This window comes from Megascapheus bottae, chromosome X, assembly GCF_031878675.1.
Source record: "Megascapheus bottae isolate mThoBot1 chromosome X, mThoBot2.hap1, whole genome shotgun sequence".
NCBI lineage: Eukaryota > Metazoa > Chordata > Mammalia > Rodentia > Geomyidae > Megascapheus > Megascapheus bottae.
Genome location: NC_143547.1, coordinates 36043793 through 36065056, shown reverse-complemented (window position 1 = coordinate 36065056; position 21264 = coordinate 36043793). Strand labels below are relative to the sequence as shown.

At 44.1% G+C, this 21264-nt stretch overlaps 1 protein-coding gene across 1 annotated transcript in view; it reads left to right on the top strand.

The window, feature by feature from the left end:
* Positions 1-15544, top strand: part of Gnl3l (G protein nucleolar 3 like) — a 45591-nt gene extending 30047 nt beyond the window's left edge. Inside the window, exons 8-15 of the mRNA XM_090326928.1 lie at positions 337-481; positions 3093-3180; positions 4412-4586; positions 5307-5449; positions 5961-6097; positions 7617-7744; positions 13595-13817; positions 15346-15544. Coding sequence (XP_090183054.1) covers positions 337-481; positions 3093-3180; positions 4412-4586; positions 5307-5449; positions 5961-6097; positions 7617-7744; positions 13595-13817; positions 15346-15428 — 1122 coding nt within the window. The 3' untranslated portion in view covers positions 15429-15544. The remainder of the gene's footprint in view (positions 1-336; positions 482-3092; positions 3181-4411; positions 4587-5306; positions 5450-5960; positions 6098-7616; positions 7745-13594; positions 13818-15345) is intronic.
* The last annotated feature ends 5720 nt before the right edge of the window (positions 15545-21264 follow it).

The following is a 21264-nucleotide window of genomic DNA, read 5'->3' as shown; positions in this document are numbered from 1 at the left end:
AAAAAAAGAAAGAAAAAATATAAATACACGCATTGCCTGTTTTGTAACTGTAACACCTCAGCATATCACCTTTGTAGTAACAATAAAATGACTTTTTTCCCAAAAAGAAGGGAGGAAGGATCAATGTGTGAAGCAGGAGTAGGGAAGAGGGGAAACTGGAGATACAAAGACAGTGAAGGGGAATGAAGAAGCAGTATCCAGAGCCATGTGAAAAGCCTCCTGTTTAAGTTGTGGAGCTCAGTGATTACAGGAGGGTCCTGAAGGTTCTGTAGGTTAGAAATCTGGGTTCCAATGGCCTCTCACACTTAATGTTCTGTGTTATCCTTTGCCTTCCAGAACCAGTGCAGTGTGCCAGTGTCACAGGCCTCTGAGTCACTACTGAAGAGCAAAGCCTGTTTTGGAGCTGAAAACCTCATGAGAGTTCTGGGAAACTATTGCCGCCTGGGTGAAGTGCGCACCCATATCCGTGTGGGTGTTGTGGGTAAGGCTTGGTGAAATAGCCATGGAAGCTTTGTTCCTTTTGGCAAGGAATTCCTTGGGAGAAGGGAACCTAGGAACTAACTGTGTATTCCCTCTTTGAGGAGAAATGGAGTGGTTCAAGAAGGGTTTTTTGTTGTTCATGGGGTTTGAACTCTGTGGCCTGGGCACCATCCCTGAGCTCTTTTGCTCAAGGCTAGTGCTCTACCACTTTGTGCCATGGTACCACTTCTGGTTTTCTGGTAGTTAATTTGAGATAAGGGTCTCATGGAGCTCCTGCTTAGGTTGGCCTTGAGGATCTCAGCCTCCTGAGTAGCCAGGATTACAGGCATGAACCACCAGCACCTGGCTAGGAGGTACTCTTGAATCCTTACTATATATTGAATGTGAGAGCCATGGAGCAATCGTGGTGCTATGCTTGGAAATGGACCTGTCTCCTCCTGTCAGAGCTGAGAGGAGGAATCGTGACTATCTAGCTTTTTTAAGAATACTGATGCCCAGAGAAGGGAAAGAGAACTTGTGGTTCTTAGCCTTGTGTAAGACAAGGCAGAGCTGGGGCTCAAACCCTTAGTATCACAAGAGGGTTCACTAGAACAAACAGGGAGATGGAGAGAGATAGAGACAGATGATCAGGGAAAGTGGTGACAAGAGATACATTGGAGAGTGTGACACTGAGATGTATAGATTCTGCTAGACACAGGAGAAGACAGAAAAAGAGTCAGGAAGCCAGATGGCAGAGTTGTTCAGGAGTGGAAAGTACAGATAAATTTAAATGACAGAGGCATGCTGCCGGAGAATGAGAAATAAGAGACAGACACACATATACAACCTCAAAGAAATACCAAAAGGGACACTGAAATGTGTCTATATATGGAGACCTACAGGGGAGATGTGAGAGACATATCTAGGTATGTGGCTGTGTGGACATGGATAACCAAAGGAAAAAAAAATCTCCTAGCCATAGGAATGGGGACAGATTCACAGATATACCCACAGAACAGGAACCAAGTACATTTGTTTAGATCCCCATGTAAATAAATGGGGAGACATAAAAAAAGGAAAAGGTGTTGGAGGTGTGGCCCAGTTGGTAGAGCCCTAGCCAATGAGCAAAAAGTATCAGGTACTAAGTTTGAGTTCTAGCCTCAGACCCATAAAAAAAGGAGGAAAAGAAATTGGGCATTGATGGCTCATGTTTATAATTCTAGCTACTCAGGAGACTGAGGTCTGAGGATCAAGGTTTGAAGCCAATCTGGGCAGGAATCCCCCCCCTCTTCTATCTCCAGTTAATAACTAAAAAGCTAAAACTGAAGGCATGGCTCAAGTGGTAGAGTGCCAGCTTTGAGTAAAAAATCCAAGTGAGAGCTCTAAGTCCTGAGTTGGAGTCTAATACAGGTGCATGTACGTACACACACACACACACACACACACACACACACACACACACACACACACACACACACAGGAAATAGCGGAAAAAGAGCCTCATTAAAACAAGCTCATGGGCTTGTTTTATGCGTAGAGACAGGCTACAAAGAGGAAGAATAGGCTCAGAAGGAGTCTGACAACAGTATTAGAGGGAATTACAGAAAGACAGAATTGCTGGAGTGGAAACCAGGCACCTGTGGCTCTTGCCTGTAATCCTACCTACTCAAGTGGCTGAGATCTGAAGATCACAGTTCAAAGACAATCCGTGAAGAACACTTTGAGAGACTCATCTGCCAATTTAACCAGCCAAAAGCTAGAGGTAGCGGTGTAGTAGAAGTTGTAGGGTGCTAGCTTTGAACAGGGGGTGAGGGATCTAAGCTAGAGCATGAGCCTTAGTAAAGCACAGTACTGGCAAACGAAAGAATTGCAGGAGTCTAGAATATTAGAGAAAAAAGGACAATGGCCAGAAAAGAAAGGATGCTTAGAGACAGACAATGCAGAGAAACAGAGTTGCTAGAGAAATAGACTGAGGGAGAGAGATCCAAAAAAGGGAAAGAAAACACAATGACCAAAGAAACACCCCAAGGGGGGAGGGGTACAGAGACTTCCTGGTATCCTCCAGGAGCATAAGAGAGTGGTATACAATGGTAAATTGGAGCACACAGAAGAGAGGGAGGGAGGGAGGGAGGGAGAGAGTCCCAGAAAAAGAGAAACTATCTACTGGCAGAGAACAGCATATATAGGTGTCCCAATACAAAAACATACCCTATAGGGAAAGACAGTTGCATAAAGAGATGGACATCTGGAGATGAAGCCTTTGTCCTTTGGGAAAGCCCACACTAGAACAGATGGCCCTCTGTTTCCTCCATTTCTGGAAGTCCCACCTTCTCTTGGATCACGTTTACAAGACCTTACATGGTGTATTTCTGCAGGCCCATTGTGGGTGGGAGATGAGGGGTCTCATGTAGAGAGCAGGCATGCTCATAAAACAAAGAAATTGGGAGAGAGCTAGAATGGCTCTATAGGGACTTAATTGGTCAGGGAGTGGGGTTTGAAGGCAGGAAGCCAGGTTCTATTTTTGGTTTGTCCCTGACCTGGTCACTGCCTCTGCCAGGACCTCCCTCACACAGGCAGGCCTGAATGTTTCTGAGGGTTCTTTCTGTCCTGAACCATCCGCTGCTGCTTTGCAGGCCTTCCCAATGTTGGAAAAAGCAGTCTGATCAATAGTCTGAAGCGCAGCCGTGCATGCAGTGTGGGAGCGGTTCCTGGGATCACCAAGTAAGCATTTGCCTGCTCTTGCACTGTGTAACACCTTGATATTACTGTTTTCCTCAAATCCCTTGCCTTCCGTCTCCTGTCCCTATCCTAGTTTTGGACCGTTCTCTGAGCCTCTTAGGTGTGTCCCTGGCTCTCTGATGGGTACTTTCCAGTTAGCTGCTTGAAACCTCCTGACAACAGCAAGCTTAGGCTCCTCAAGAGTAGCTTGTATTGCCCAGATGAAGCAGCTGAGGCCCAGAGAATTCTGTATCTGTCTCCTGTGGGCGAAGTTAGCTGTGACAATCAGCTGGAGGATTGGTTTCCCTCCCTTCTCCTTTGCCTTCCCTCAACCTACCTAACCCAGCCTGCCTGCCTGCCTGCCTGCCTGCCTGCCTGCCTGCCTTCCTTCCTTCCTTCCTTCCTTCCTTCCTTCCTTCCTTCCTTCCTTCCTTCCTTCCTTCCTTCCTTCCCTCCCTCCCTCCCTCCCTCCCTCCCTCCCTCCTCTCCTTCCCTCCCTCCTTCCTTCCCTTCTTCCTCCCTCCCTCCCCCCTCCCCCCTCCTCTCCTTTACTCCTTCCTTCCTTTTTTGTTATTGGCCGGTCATGGGGCTTGAACTCTGGGCCTGGGCACTGTCCCTGAGCTCTTCAACTCAAGGCTACCACCCTACCCCTTGCCACTTCTGGTTTTCTAGTGGTTAATTGGAGACGAGTCTCATGGACTTTACTGCCCTGGCTGGCTTTGAACTGCGATCCTCAGATCTCAGCCTCCTGAGTAGCTAGGATTTATAGGCGAGAGCCACCGTGCCCAGCACTCCTTCCTTTTTATTTTTTTGCCAGTCCTGGGCTTGAGCTCTACCACTTGAGCCCAGCATCACTTCGTGCTTTTTTCTATGTATGTGGTACCAAGGAATTGAACCCTGGTCTTCATGAATGCAAAGCAAGCACTATACTACTAGGCCAAACTCCCAGCCCTCCCTCCTTCTTTTGAGGTCAGATCTTACAGTCTTTATTAAAAGGCCAGTGACTGCATGGTTGATTCCTGTCTGCAAGACCGCAGCCAGAAAATACAATTAACACAGTTAGGAAACAGGCCAGAGAGGAAAGAAACAACAAAAACATTACCAACAAGCCAATTCTTCTCCAATGGAGAGCTGAATTGGGATGCCATGGTGACTGGAAAACAGCCAGGAGACAGGACACTGGATGGGAAAATGGAGACATGTGGCCTGGCATCCCACCTTTCTTTTATCCCAGATTCATGCAAGAAGTTCACTTGGACAAATTCATCAGATTGCTGGATGCTCCAGGCATCGTCCCCGGACCCAACTCAGAGGTGGGCACCATCCTACGCAATTGCATCCAGGTGCAGAAACTGGCCGACCCTGTGACTCCAGTGGAGACCATCCTGCAGCGCTGCAACTTGGAGGAGGTACACAGAAGGGCTTCTGCTGCACCCACAATGTCTCTTGCTTTTATTTTTTTGTCTGGGGCTAGAACTGAAGGCCAGGGTACTGTCCTTGAGCTTTTGAGGTGGTAGGACTACAAGCATGAGCCCCTGGCACCTGACTGAACCTCTACTCTTAACTGCTACCAGGGCGCTTTGCTTGTTTTTCTTCTCCCCTTTTTGATGGTATTAGAGATTGAACTCAATGCCTTATTTCTGCTACACAACTGCTCTGTCACTTGAGCCCAGTCTATAGTCTTTAGGTCTCTCCCCCCACCAGCACTACTTCTGGTTTTCTGGTGGTTAATTGGAGAGAAGAGTCTTATGGACTTTTCGTGCCTGTGATGGCATTGAACTTCAACCCTCAAATCTCAGACTCCTGAGTAGCTAGGATTACAGGTATGAGCTATCAGTGCCAGCTTGCTTTTTAGTTTTTAAAATAGGATCTTTTGTACAGACTGATGTTGCATTGGCAGACTACCTCTGTCTTCTGAGTAACTGGGATTAAATTCATGTACATACATACCACGACACTCAGCTTCTTTTTGAGTTAGTTTCCTTAATTTTCCTGTACTGAATCATGATCTTTTGATTCGTGATGTTTCATTCTCTACTACACGAGTAGCTGGGATCATAGGTGTGTGTCACCATGGCTGGAAGCATTTTGCCCTTCAATGTGATTTTTTACCTTCTCCCTTTCACCAGATCTCCAGCTATTATGGCGTCTCAGGATTCCAAACCACTGAGCACTTTCTGACAGCTGTGGCCCACCGTTTGGGGAAGAAGAAGAAGGGAGGCATATACAGTCAAGAACAGGCAGCTAAAGCTGTTCTGGCTGACTGGGTGAGGTGAGGAGTAGCTAAACTTGAAATTTGCTTGGAGTCTGGCTATTATGGCCCATCTGTGTTTATTGCAGCTCAAAGGGAAATCCCATTTCCTGAGTCCCAGGGTAGGGGACAGAATTACAGCAGGTCTTGCTGTGGATTTTATGCCCAGTGCTGTCTGAGTTTTTCTGTTTGTTTTTTTTGCTTACAAGCCTATATTCTCTCCCTCCCTCCGTCCCTCCCCCCCCCCGCCTTTCTCTCTTTTGTGTGTGGGGTCAGTTGGCACTTGAACTCAGGCTTGAGCACTGTCCTTGAGCCTTCTAAAGCCTAGAGTTCTACCACTTGAGCCACCACACCACTTCTGACTTTTTTATGTGTATGTGGTACCCGGAATCGAACCCTGGTCTTTGTGCATGCTAGGCAAGCACTCTACCACTAGGCTGAACTCCCAGGCCCCCTCCCCCATTCTCTTCATGAATGGTTATTTGTTCTCTTAATGACATCACCACAAATCATCCCTCTTCTCCCAATGCAGTGGAAAGATCAGTTTCTATATACCACCACCACCCACCCACACTCTGCCTGCCCATCTGAGTGCTGAGATTGTGAAGGAGATGACTGAGGTCTTTGACATTGAGGATACTGAGCATGCCAATGAAGACACCATGGAATGTAAGTGTGGATGAATGAGGGAACTGGATTTTGTCTTAGACCTGATAGTAGAGCCCATATTTTATCTCCCCTTTTTTTGAACTTTTGATTAGATTAACCAACTCTAAGCTTAATTTAATTTCCTTCAAGTTAGAGAATACTACTATAGGCCTTGGGATTACTTGTTGGTACTGATGATTGTGAGGTTTTGGAAGATTAAAAATGTGGACTATTGTTCTTAATGTACTATGATGTTATTTCTCTTCCCGTTTTTTTTTGCCGTTATGGTTAATTATGTTGTTACTGTATCTAACTTTGTTACCTGGTATATTGTATCTATGTTTATTTGAAATAGGGAAGGGAAGGGGGAAAACAAGATGAGTGGGAGGGTGTGGAGGGAGGGAAACAGGGACAAATCATAATAAGGCTGGGTTTTTCTGTGTATATGGCACCGAGGAATTGTACCCAAGGCTTCATGCATCTAGGTGAGCACTCTATCACTAGGCCATTCACCCCGCCAATATCATTTCATTTATCTGTTGTGTTTTTTTTTGCCAGACCTAGGGCTTGAATGCAGGGCCTAGACACTCAAGGCTGGCATTCTACCACTTAAGCCACAACTCTTCCACTTCCACAGATTGTTCTTTTTATTCATGTTAGTCAAAATATATGTAAAGCCAGGCTTTGCTAGCTCATGCCTATAACCCTAGCTATTCAAGAAGCTGAGATTTGAAGATCATAGTTCAAAGGCAGAATGAGAAGGAAATTCTGTGAGACTCATGTTCACTAAAATTATCAACAAAGGCCAGAAATGGAGCTATGGTTCAAGTAGTAAATCACTAGCTGACCATGAGCAAAAGAAGCTCAGAGACAGAGCCCAGGCCCCGAGTTCAAGAGTCTCATGGATTTTTCTGCCTGGGCTAGCTTTGAACCCTGATCCTCAGGATTATAGGCATGAGCCACCAGTGCCTGGCCCCTTGATGAACTTTAGTTTCTGCCTCTGTCATATGGACAGTTGAGAGGGGTTGAGCTCAGATTCTATAGATGATAGTCCAACCTGGGCGGATAGAAAGACAAGAGTGGCTCCCTCACTGAGAATTGCTTTTTCTCTATGTGTGTCAGTCCGGTGGCTTGAACTTAGCATCTAGCTGCTCTTGAGCTTTTCTGCTCAAGGTGGGTGCTCTACCACTTGAGCCACAGTTCCATTTCCACCTTTTTGGTGGTTGATTGGTAATGAATGTCTTTGGTGCCTAGGCTTGCTTCAAACCATAATCTTCAGATCTCAGCCTCTAGAGTAGCTGGGATTACAGGCATGATTCACTGGTACTTTCACCAAACTCATGCTTTTAATCTTTTGTCATATAGCCTAGAAGCAGGAACAAAAGTCCCCTCACCCTTGTAGGTCATATGACTTCTCTGAGGGTCTTCTTTTTTTGCTGAGGCATGACTGATCAGAGTATTGCAGTAGCTTCCTGACAATGGTGTTGTGTGAAAAGGTTTAGCCACCACATGACAATGGCATTGCTTCCTTATGTTAAAGGTTTGGCCACTGGAGACTCTGATGAGCTGTTGGGTGACACAGACCCGCTTGAAATGGATGCGAAATGGCTTCATTCTCCAATGGTGAAAATAGCAGATGCTATTGAAAATAAAACCACCGTATATAAGGTACCTGTTTGCTTCTTCATGACAATCCTCTCCTGTACTCAGGGTTCTAGAAAGAAGTTTGTCCTTTCCATTTTGCCCCCACAAGGAGTGATTAGTTCCCTTAGTCCTTGTCAGCTTCTGAGTGGTTGAATGTGTCTTTTGTCAAATAATGACAGGGCCAAGGAGGATCTTATATCTAGTAGTTTCCCAGCCCATAGAACAGCTATCAGTCTAGTCATCCAGCTATTCAAGTTCCAAATTAACTCTTCCTTTCCCTGACTGGTATCCGAGACTCCATGTACTAGTATTACTCACCAAGTCCTGTGACTTCTCCCTCCTGAATGTCTTGAAAAGCTGTCATTTGTGTATGTGTGTGTGTGTATGTGTGTATGTGTATATATGTGTGTGTGTGTATATGCGTGTGCACATGTGCTCACGCATGTGTGTTTGCTAGTCCTAGGATGTGAACTCAAGGCTTGGATGCTTTCCTGGAGCTTTTTAGCTTAAGGCTAGTGAGTGCTCTACCACTTGAGCCACAGCTCCACTTGTGTCTTTTTGGTAGTTAATTGGAGATAAGAGTTTTAAGGACTTTGCTGCCTGGTTTTGCATCAAAACACAACCCTCAGATTTCAGCCTCTAGAGTGGCTAGTATTATAGGTGTTAGCCCCAAGAAGCTGTCATTTTCTTATCAACCCTACCATTACAACAATCTGAGACTAGGCTTCTAGTATTAGCTCACCTGGACATCTTGTCCCATGTTTTTTTTTTCATATAATTTTTATTGTAATTAATAGAAGGGTTACATTACATTCGCCAGATGGAAGGTACATTACTTCACATACATTGATACCCTTTCTCATGTCTTGGTCCCCATTTCCCTCCCCCCCACCCCCACCCTCATCTTGTTTTTTGTCCCATGTTTTTATTTATTTTTTATGACATTAGGATTTGAACTTGGGGCCTCATCATTCCTAGGCAGGTGCTGAAGCAGTTTGACCCATGTCTCCAGTCTTTTTTTTTTTTTGCTTTATTTTTCTGGTAGAGATTTTGCCTTTTCTGGCCTTTGACTGCAATTCTCCTATCTCTCATTCCAGTATAGCTGAGATTATAGGCATGTACCACTATGCCTGGCTTGTTTTTTTCCCCCAAGTCCTGGGGCTTGAACTCAGGGCCTGGGCACTGCCCTTGAGCTTTCTCAAGGCTAGTAGCACTGTACGACTTGAGCCAAAGCACCACTTCTGGCTTTTTCTGTGTATGTGGTACTAAGGAATCAAACCCATGGCTTTGTGCATGCTAGGGAAGCACTCTACTGCTAGGACACACTCCAGCCTCCCCTCCCCTCCCCCATCCTGGCTTTTTGTTAAGGTCTCACTTTTTGCCTGGTCTGATCTGGAACCACAGTCGTCCTGGTCTTTGCCTCTCAAGTAGTTGAGATTATAGTTGTGAGCTGGAGCCAAACTGCCAGCTATCTCATAGGGTCTTTAAAATACATACCAGTTCTAGGGCTTGAAGTCACGGCCTTGAGCACTTGCTCAGTTTTCTTGCTCATGACTAGCTAGTATTCTAGTACGTGAGCTAAGCTTCTCTTGTGACATCTTGCTGGTTAATTAGTGATATAAAGGCTGCCTGGGCTGACTTTTAGCTTTGATCTTACAGCCTCCACAGTAGCTAGGATTATAGGTGTCAACCATTGACATCCAGCTTGTCCCATGGTTTCCTTTTTTGTGTGCTGGTTCTGAGGGCTTGAACTCATGGCCTGGGTGTTTTCCCTGAGTTCTTTTGGAGTTAATTTGGAGATAAGGCTGGGTTTTTCTGTGCATATGGCACCGAGGAATTGTACCCAAGTCTTCATGCATCTAGGTGAGCACTCTATCACTAGGCCATTCACCCCGCCAATATCATTTCATTTATCTGTTGTCTGTTTTTTTTTTTTTTTGCCAGACCTAGGACTTGAATGCAGGGCCTAGACACTGTCACTGAGTTTTTCTGCTCAGAGTTAGCATTCTACCAATTGAACCACAGTTCTGCTTCTAGCTTTTTGGTTTTTAATAAGAGATAAGCATTTCATGGACTTACTTATTTTGGCTGGCTTTGAACCATGCTCTTTAGATGTCAGCTCTTTTTTTTTTTTGGGTGGGTCATGGGCTTGAATTCTCAGCCTAAGTGCTAACCCTGAGCTCTTCAGCTCAAGGCTACTGCCCTATCCCTAAAGCAACAGTCCCACTTCCCATTTTTCTAGTGATTAATTGGAGATAAGAGTCTCACAGTCTTTAGTGCCTGGGCTGGCTTTGAACCTTGATCCTTTGTAGCTAGGATTATAGGTGTGAGCTACCGTGCCCAGTTCCTTTAACTTCTCAACAAAACGATTACCCTTAATTTTAAACAAACCATTGAAAATATAGCTTTATATTATTAACTTTTGTGGGGGGTGTTGGTGCTGGTATGGGGCTTACACTCAGTGACTCACATCCTTGCTTAGCTTTTTTTTTTTTTTGCTAGTCCTGGGCTTGAGCTCAGGGTCTGAGCACTGTCCTTGGACTTTCTCAAGGCTAGAGCTCTACCACTTGAACCTCAATACCACTCCAGCTTTTTTGTATGTATATGGTACCGAGGAATCGAACCCGGGCCTTTGTGCATGCTAGGCAAGCACTCTACCACTAGGCCAAACTCCGGCCCCTTGCTTAGCTTTTTTTTACTCAAGGTTGACATCTACCACTTGAGTCCCCAGCTCTACTTCTGCCTTGTTGCTGGTTAATTGGAAAGAGGAGTCTCAAAGACTTTTCTTCCTGGGCTGACAGATCCCCAAATCTCAGCCTCATGAGTAGCTAAGATGACAGATGTGACCAACACATCTAGCTTAGTTTTTATTGTTGTTGTTATTGTTATTATTATTGCTAGTCCTACGGCTTTAACTTTGTGCCTGGGCATTGTCTCTTAGTATTTGTACTCAAAGGTAGGGCTTTACCCTTGAACCACAGCTCTCCTTCCAGCTTTTTGCTGTTAATTGGAGGTAAGATCGTCAGGGAGTTTTTGGCCTGGAATGGCTTTTGAACCATGATCCTCAGACTTCAGCCTCCTGAGTAGCTAGGATTATAGGCATAAGCCACTGACCCCCAGCAGTCTGAACTATTTTTTAATGTATTTTTTAAAAGACTGCAAACTTATTTCTTTATTTTTAACAGCTTTCACTTTACCATTTTGGCTATGCCTCCAGTCTAGTGTTTTACTGATTATGTATTATGAGTCTCATAGACTAAGGTCCCAGACTAGTTTGGAATTGTGTTCCTTCAGTTCTTATCCCGTTGAGTAGCTAGGATTGCAAATATGAGCCACTAGTGCCCAGTGCAGATAATTATTTTACATAAATTACTAGCAGGCTATTCGCATTGTTCTGTACTTTATTTCACCTACAAATTCATCTTGGAGCCTGTTCTGTGATTACTTGTTTTGGTGGCTAGATAATATCTGGGATTGTTTCTTAAGCTAGGAAGAGAGGAGATCAAGCATGTATATTAGAACAATTACTAAGAAGAAGAAAGTTATTGGAGTGGGGGCAGGGAGTTCAGGAAGGAAACTGGCCTCTACTCAGTCCTTAAAAGAAGGTATCTATTGAACTTGGGCAGTGGCAGGAATTACATTATTCCTGTCTTTATATAATTTTGGAGATTTCCCTATTGCCTAAAGGGAAACCTGTTTCAAGTTATCTTCAAGGCTAATATTTTTTTTGCCAGTCCTGGGCTTGAGCTCAGGGCCTGAGCACTGTCCTTGGATTTCCTCAAGGTTAGAGCTTTACCACTTGAGTCTCAGCACCATTTCTGCCTTTTTTCAATGTGTGTAGTACCGAGGAATCAAACCTGGGTCTTCGTGCATGCTAGGCAAGCACTGTACCATTAGGCCAAACTCCTGGCCCCGAAGGCTAATATTTTACTGAGCCGGTATGTCTCAGAGAAGACCATATATCTCCATCATTTTAACTACAAGTTCCTGGCTCAGTCAGGGCCCTCAGCAAGGCCACCACATGGTACAACTCTAAGAGACTTTATTTAGGTTTCCTGTCTTGTGAACGATGCTGCTGCCACCAACCACAGAGTTGTAGTTTTGTTCAGACACATACCTTGCTTACCTTTCCCTTGCTCTAGTGTAGTGGGTGGTCTGGAAGCAGGCCTCTCAGGTTCTAGTTTCATTCTACAGCTGGCTTAGCTAGGTTATCACAGATAACTTGTTTGTCTTAGCGCGAGCATGCGCACATGTGTGCGCACTCACACTGGGACTTAAACTCAGAGACTAGATGCTGTATCCCTTAACTTTTCACTCAAAGATAGTGCTCTACAACTTGAAACACACCTCCACCTCTGGCCTTCTGCTGGTTTATTGGAGATGAGAATCTCACAGACGTTCCTCCCCCAGCTGGCTGTGAACCATGATCTTCAAGGTCTCAGTCTGCTGAATAGCTAGGATTACATGGAGGTGCCACGAGTGCTCAGCCCGTCATATCATTCTTCCAAGGATTAAATTAATGAATATATGTGTACAAAGGAGTCAATATCGTCATGTAAGGGATTTTTGATATCTGAGAGGTGAATTGTAAGATGATTTTGTTGCTTCATCAATATCCTAGACTGTACTTATAGAAAATAAGACAAGTATCTCTAATGAGACTGCCATGTAGTCCATTGTTGCCTGAATTATGTTTATGTGATATATGACTGTATATATGTACCCGTTTGTGTGTATGCTTAGAGCATAGTGTTTTCTGTGTTTTTTGAGTGTTTTGTGCAGAGTGCCATTCTATCAGTGGTATGTTGTCCATTCTCATTGCTCTTAACCTCTCAGTCATCAATTCTTCTTTTGTTTTTGCCAGTCCTGGGACTCCCGGCCCTGGGCACTGTCCCTGAGCTTCTTTTGCTCAAGGCTACTCTACTACTTGAGCCACAATGCGACTTCTGGCTTTTCCTGTTTATGTGGTACTGAGGAATTGATGCATGCAAGGCAAGCACTCTACCACAAAGCCACATTCCAAGCCACTAATGGGCAGGCAACATATATTTGATTTGTAAGATATACTCCTTGTTTGGATTGCTTCTTGAGTATGAAACTGAGTCTGCCCCACCCAGAGATTGGCATGAAATAGGTGCCAGAAGTATAGCCTCGTGGTAGAGTGCTCCCCTAGCATGCGCGAAGCCCTGGGTTCAATTACTTGGTACCACATGCACAGAAAAAATTGGAAGTGGTGCTGTGACTCAAGTGGCAGAGCTCTAGCCTTGAGCAAAAAAAGTGTCCAAAGACAGTGCCCAGGCCCTGAGTTCAAGCCCCAGGACTGGCAAAAAAAGAAAAAAGAAAAGAATTTGCTGAGTTGAGTAAGACCTTGAAGCAAATCCAAGCACCAGTGGCTTACACCTGTAATCCTAGCTACTCAGGAGATCTGAGGATCACCATTTGAATTTCACCTGAGCAGGAAAGTCCATGAGAGTCTTATGTCCAGCAAAAATTTAGAAGTGGAGCTGTGGCTCAAGTAGGAGAGTGCTTGCCCGAGCACAGAAGCTCAGAGATAGATAGCACCTAGGTCCTGAATTGGAAGTCCCAGTACCTGCAGCCCTACCAAAAGTCCTTGAAGCAAAGGGTCATTCTAATACCAATTATCATTAATTGAAGTTGCATTCTTTCAGAAGCCATGTCAGCTACCCCCTCATTTGATAAGAGTAGTAGACTCAAATTGAGGTAACCTAAGTAGCTGATGGAGCCCAAATTGGAACTGAGTTCTCAATGGCCCCAGACCTTCTCTTCCCACCCAAGCCTGTCCATGCCTCCTCTGTAGAAGTCTTTGGAGGGTTTTAGAGATCAAGATCTCAACATTGTACTCTTCCTCCCCAGATTGGAGAACTCACTGGCTATTGCACCAATCCCAACCGTCATCAGATAGGATGGGCTAAGCGCAATGTGGACCAGTACGGCACCAGGAACAATGGTGTGATAGATGTCAAATCAGTGGATCGCCGCCCGATGCTGCAGAGAATCATGGAGACGGACCCTCTGCATCAGGGCCAGGCTCTGGCATCTGCCCTGAAGAATAAGAAGAAGATGCAGAAGCGTACAGGTGGGATTGCCTGACTTCCCTGTGCTCTGAGAAGGGCCTGCCTAGGCTTGGATTTGGGGGCTCCTCAGTAAGCATCTATGTGGCCCAACTCCAGGCTAGGGATGGGTTTGAATGTTCCATTCCTAACAATTGGTTCTCAGACTGTAGATTTCAAGAAAATTATGTAAAGTGTTTGTTGAATCTCAGATTTCAAGGACCAAGTGGTAAGAGCACGACCTTCATACTATCGGTGAGGCAATAGCAGCATTAAAAAACCAACCTCTGGGGGCTGGGAGTTTGGCCTAGTGGTAGAGTGCTTGCCTAGCATGCACGAAGATCCAGGTTCGATTCCTCAGAATCACATACATAGAAAAAAGCCAGAAGTGGTGCTGAGACTCAAGTGAGCTCTAGCCTTGAGAAAAGTCCAAGGACAGTGCTCAGGCCCTGAGCTCAAGCCCTGGACTGGCAAAAAAAAAACCAAAAAAACAAAAAAAAACCCTCTAAATTACAAAAATCACAACAAAAAACCCTATAGATTTCTGGAGACCACTGATGGAGAACCACAGGCCTAATCTGTATATCATAGAGTATCATTTATCAGGAGAGTTCTATGTGTTAGTTTGCATGTTATATAACTGTTTTGTACCAGTTCTGGGCCTTGATCTCAGGGCCCAGATGACTTTTCTGAGCCATTTTGTTCAAGGCTGGTGCTCTGCTACTTGAGCCACAGCACCACTTCTGGCCTTTTCTGTGTATGTAGAACCAAGAATTTCTTAATACTAGGCACACACTCTGCCAGTAGGCCACACTCTTGCCCTCCCCTCTTTTTTTGGTGTTGTACTGCAGTTTGAATTCAGGGCTAGGCAGTGTCCCTGAGATTTTTCAGTGCGAGGCTAGAGCTCTACCATTTGAGCCACTGCACCACTTCTGGCTTTTCTGGTAATTAATTGGAGATAAGGGTCTCACAGACTTTCCTGTTTTGTTTGTCTTTGAACTGCAGTCCTCAGATCTCAGCCTCCTGATTTAACTAGGATTATAGGTGTGACATGGGTCAATCCTGGGGCTTGAACCTAGGGCCTGGGTGCTATACCTGAGATTCTTTTATCAAAGCTAGTGCTCTACCACTTGAGCCAAAACACCACTTCCAGCTTTTTTCTAAGTGGTTTATTAGAGATACTCTTACTTAACTTCCCTGCCCGGACTGGCTTCGAACTGGCTTTGAATTCTGATCCTCAGGTCTCAGCCTCCTGAATAGCTATGATTACAGACATGAATCACCAGAGCCCCATCACTTCTTTTTGTTGATTAATTGGCTATGAGAGTCTCATGGACTTACCCTTTCTGGCTGGCTTTCAACTATGATCCTCTTCATATCTTAGACTGCTAAGTAGCTAGGATTACATGAGTGAGCCACCAGCGCCCAGTTACCAGTTGTTTTGAGTAAGTAAGCAATATTTTGTGCAGGTGAAGCCAGGTACAGACCAGCTCTGACAGGCCTTCTGCTGGCAAGCCAGTCACCAAAAGATTGCCTGTTTTTCTTCCTCTACAGATAAAATCGCCAGTAAGCTATCCGACTCTATGATGGCAGCCCTCGACCTTTCTGGCAATGGTGATGACAGTGCTGGAGATTGATCTGCTGACGTTGATCCCCTCTGCTCCAGTCACGGATTCCTGTGGGATGGGAGAATACATATAGATTGGTTCTCCCGGAAGTACCTATATATTAAAAGAATACGTTCACACCTTTACCTCCTCCTCCCCACGGCTCCCTCCATTCTCTCTGGTAAAAAGAGTCCCAAGAGGCTAGAGCTGCCAAATCCAATACCTTGTATTTAATCCCTCCTCTTGCTCAAGAGGAACCTATCACCACAGACTAGATGCCAATAATATATTCCCCATCTCCTATCCCAGGGTTCCAATTTTGTAGTTTGAGCTGATATGAGGGCTTATTTCCCACCAAACCATGTTGGACAGCTGAATGTATAACTAACTAGAGATTAGACCACTGGTTGTTCTGAGAATCCTGAGAAGGATGTGTTTTTCCCCCCTGGCCCCCCGCATTCCACAAGAGATTTAAGCACCAGGCAATTCCTTCAGTGGGCCCCTGGCCATACAACTTATTCCCAATTCCGCAGGTCTCCACCTGGCTGGCAAGTGGGGATTGTATGCATTAGTGATGAACCTTCTGAATCTGGAAGGGTCTGGAGATATTGTGAAGAGAACATAGCAGACTAACTGGTGCCGAAGGGTTTTAAGGCCTCATTTTGTTATTGCTCTTGTTGACAAGAGAAAATGTGTTATCTATTGGTGGGGCATTGGATGCCTTAAAGAAAAGTCCAGTCTTGTCACTTGTGTGCATAGGGACAAATCCCTTTAACTCAAGTGATTTGCTGGGCCACACCTTCATGTGACCTTGTGTCATGCAATGCCATCATTTAAATGGCATCATCCAAGAGGGTTCTGGTAGAATTTATTCAGAGTGGTCCTCAAGAAAGCTGCTAGAGTTGGGAATGTATGAGCTGACTCTAACCAGTGTCTAGAAGCCACTCCATTAAAGCAGAATTAATTAACAATTCTGGGTATCCTTGATGCTTATCAGGGAAGCACTTAGGGGCCCTGGGTTACCTTTTTTTTATCACTACAGAAAAATTCTTGATTGCCTGTAGTGGTTCGGCCCTGTGATAAGGCATCATGTTACTGTAGGTACTTGTAGTGAAGCAAAATGTCTAATGGTTAAAGAAGCAAAAAAGGAAGCACAGTCCCTTTGAAGAGCATATTCCCTATGACCTTACTGTCTTCCATCTGGCCCCACCTGATGGGAGTTTCCTTTACCTCCCAATGGCGCCACCCTGTGACCAACCTTTGACAGGCAGGCTTTTGAGTAATACTTGGGGATCCAGACAAGCACAAGGCCACAGAGATGATTTCAGTGGTATTCCAAACAGAAACAATCTTTTCCATGGATTTTTTTGATTCATGTTCCTGCTGTCTACTTGAGCTAGACATTGAACGAGATGAACATTGTATTACTTGTCTTTGCCACTTCTCAAGTTCCACAGGAAATTGGACTAGTGGCTAAACCAGCCTTGACCCTTGTCAGTCTGGAAATCCCTACCCCCTCATTTACATAGGTAGAATCTAAGAGGGAGAATGTGATAAGTACTGAAAAGCCATTGGCTGTAGGACGTCCTGGTGGTGAAGGGCAGACCCTTTGTGTATTCAGGGGCATCCAGAGGGGATGATTATTAATTGATCGCAAACCACTGAGCTGTGCGAGTCTATTATTGTTTCCTTTATTTTATTTTATTTTGTTTGGGGTCTGGTTGCTGTTTTTGCTTAAGGCTAGCATAGCTCTACTTCTACTGATATTTTTCTATGTGTGGTTAATTGGATAGAAGCATTTCACATACTTTTCTAGCAGGGCTGAGTTTGAACTCTGATCCTTAGATATCAGCCTCCTTTTAAATAGCTAGGGTTATAGGCATGAGCCTCCAGTGGCTGGCGTCTAGTGCCTCCTTGAACCCTTGATACAGCTCTGGCAGTAATGGATTACATTCTGAATATTGACAAAATGTACTTAGATTTGGGACTTGAGTATAATTAAAAATTAAAATCCTGTGTTTCCTGGTGGATACGCCATGCTGCCCCCTTAACAAATGGGCATGGATTATTTATCTCATGTACCAGACTTGTGATGGAGTCATTTAAATGCATTCGATCTTTTTTGGAGGGGAAGGGGAGAGAAAAAATAGGGTCTTGTAAAGCTAAGCTCCTAGAGTTTCCTTCAGTGATGTCCAACCATTTCATACCATCATTGTCACATTATCATTATCCTGATAGATGATAATGTCAAGATGAAAAATTGGGTCAAGAACTAAAATGATCATGGTACAATAAAAATGTTAGAGTCTAGATATTCTACCAATAGCATATCAAGGTGTTTTCTTTTCCTTCTGTATTTCACTCTATAGCTTATGCTGGCCTTGAACCCATGATCTTCTTGCCCCTGCATTCCAAGTGCTAGAGTTACAGGCCTGTGCTACCACTCCTGGCTATTGCTCAAGTTATTTACCCCAATGCTGGGAGTTGTGCATACAAGACAGGCACTCAACCACCAATCTACACCCCTTCTCGAGTTTTTATTTTTGTGGCTCTAAAGTAAGGTCAGTTTATTGCCCAGTTCTTGTTGCTTACCAAGTCCCAGACACAAGGAATGGCTGGAGACAAAGAACAGATGAGCATCTCTGTAATTTACTTTCAACCAGGCTCTGGAGTGCTGTGAAGTCCTCTCAAATTTTTCTTTAAAAACGATTTCTTTAGCGTTTTCTCTGTCCTTAAAAAAAATCAGATCAGATGGAAGTTTGGCCTAGTGGTAAGTGTGCTTGCCTAGAATGCACGAAGTCCCAGGTTCTATTCCTCAGTATCACATATATGGCAAAAAGCCAGAAGTGGTACTGCGGCTAAAGAGGTAGAGTTCTAGCCTTGAGAAAGCCCAAGGACAGTGCTCAGGCCCTGAGTTCCGTCCCCACCACTGGCAAAAAAAATCAGACCAAAGTTAACACACAGTAAAGGTCACCCTTTAAGTTCTGTGGATTTGGACACGTGTCCAGAAGTACCCATCATTGTCATCATTATACAGAATGCACTTTTTAGAGTCAGCTCCCCCCACCCCCAATCCTCAGGCTCTTTCCTTATGCTTTGTTGGTGTGAATATCATATAAATAGAATCATGGGTAGGGTTGTTTTAAATCATTAAGTCTTTTAATTGTTCATTTTTAAGGAGTGAAACCTTGTATAGCCTAGGCTAGCCTTAAACTTAGGAATATTCTGCCTCAGGCTCCTCAGTAGCTGAGACTACAGGCATGCAGCTGTGGCTAGCTTCAGAACTTGTGGGGTTTTGTTTGTTTGTTTTTGGTTCTTGCTTTACTGGCATTTGACCATGTCATCTTGTGCTTGCTTGAGTAAAGTTGCCATGTGAGCCACACCCCCAGTACCACTGGCTTTGAAAACTTTTATTTGTAAGTTAGCATCTGAATTAGAAAGTGTGTAGTTCTGTGAGCTTTGATAAATGTATAGAGCTGTGTTAACTACCAACACAAGAACAAAACATTTTTTAGCTTTCTCCCAACAGATTTCATTTCCTGCTATTTTAAGAGTCAAGTCCAGGCCCCTATACCTTGCAATGACTGGTTTGTTCTTAGATCTTAGAATTTGTGTTTTAAAAAATGGTGTGTAAGTGGAATTGCACAGTACTTAACTCTTTGAGATAACTTGCTATGAATAAAAGATTTGAGATGTATCCATGCTGTTAGGTTTATCAGTAGTTCTTATTTCTGAGCCTTGCTCTATAGTGTGGATGTACTGAACATTTATTCATTCTCAAGTTGGGGCACATTTGGATTCTTTCCAGTTTGGGGGCACTGAATAAAGTTGCCATAAATATTTGTGACTTTCTGTGTTTTCATTTTACTAGGGTAACTAGTTGTTGGATTGTTGAGATACATGCCCAATGTATTTTGAGAACCTGCTAAACTGCTTTCAAAGTGGCTGTGCCATTTGGCATATATGTCCTTATATGACTGGCATATTTCACTTCCTTCAAAAGCTCATCTGTATTGTAATATATGTCATAAATTCCTTTTTGTAAGGCTGAATAGCATTGCCTTGTAAGTAAAACATTTTTTTCACCTTTTGAGGTATAATTTGACAAATAAAAATGACATATTCAAGGTGTACACTGTGATGATTTATTTAAAGTTGAGGTGGGGAAGGAACCTGAGACTTTGTGCATGCTAGACAAGTGTTCTACCCCCGAGACCCAGGCCTAACCTCAGTTCAGTGCTTTGATATATGTACATATCTTCCTAGAAAACATTGAAGTGCTTTCAGAGTAACTACAGTTGGATGTGCTCATCAGTGTATAAAAGTTTCACTTCCACATTTTCAAGTTGTGTATGTGTACATTCTTTTTTTTTTTTTTTGCTAGTCCTGGGCTTGGGCTCAGGGCCTGAGCACTGTCCTTGGACTTTCTCAAGGCTAGAGCTCTACCACTTGAGCCTCAGCACCACTTCTGGCTTTTTTCTATGTATGTGGTACCAAGGAATCGAACCCGGGTCTTCGTGCATGCTAGGCAAGCACTTTACCACTAGGCCAAACTCCTGGCCCTGTATGTGTACATTCTTATGCTAGTGATCGGGCTTTACCTCAGGGCCTGGGCTGTTAGCTTTTTCTGCTTGAGACTGGTGCTCTATCATTTAAGCCACAATTGCACTTGTTTTGTCTTTCTGAATAAGTCTTATGGCCATTCCTGCCTAGGCTGGCTTCGAACTACAACCCTCAACTCTCTGCCTCCTGATGAGTTAGGATTATAGGCATGAGTCATTAGTGCCCTAGCCAGGGTTTTGTTTTCTTCTTGTGCTATAGAACCTAAATTTGAGCGTGCTAGGCTAGCACTCTGTCACTAAAATGGAAGAATTGAGAGAGGATTGCCACTATCAGTAAGTTCCTGTCACCTTACTATTAAGGGATAGTAAGAATACTTAAGATTGACTCTCTCAGCAAAATTACAAGTATACAATTTTAAGTCACCATGCTGTATATTAGATCTCCAGATGTTCATACTTGAACTCCAAGTTGTATCTTTTGACACCTAAGATATTTTATTTTACATGGTGCTACAGATAGGCCCTAGGGCTTTTGCCTTCTACCACTGTTTACACTACTTACATCACTATCATGTAAGAGTTAACTTTTTTGTGCCTATCCTGGGACTTGAACTGAGGGCCTGGATGTACTGTCTGAGGTATTTTTTTGGGGGGGGTCTTGGGGCTTGAACTCAGCCTGGGCACTGTCCCTGAGCTCTTCAGCTCAAGGCTACCACCCTACCCTTGAGCCAAGCCCCATTTCCGTTTTCTATTGGAGATAAGAGTCTCAGGTCCTTTTGTGCCTGGGCTGGCTTTGAACCTTGATCCTCAAGATTTTTCCTCAGATTTCAGCCTCCTGAGTAGCTAGGATTACTGGTGTGAGCCACTACGCCAGGCTCTGAGGTCTTTTATTTTAAACTGGCTGTTGCATGGGTACTGGGACATGAACCTAGTCCCTAGGGACTGTCCCTGAACGCTTTTGCTCAAGTCTGGCATTGTACCACATGACCCACAGCTCCACTTCTGAGTTTTTTTGGTCTTCAATTGGAGATAGGAGTCTCTTGGACTTTTTCTGCCTGGGCTGGCTTCGACTCACGAATCTCAGAACTAATCCTCCAGAGTAACTAGGATTACAAGCGTGAGATGGCAGCACCCAGGTTCTTTACCTCTTCTTTGTTTTAAAACTAATGAATGAGCATTGATTTCTTTGTTTATCCTATTTATCATCAGATGATATTCTTTTTTTCATATATTTTTATTGTAATTAATAGAAGGGTTACATGATATTTGCCAGATAGAAGGTACATTAATTCCCATACATTGAT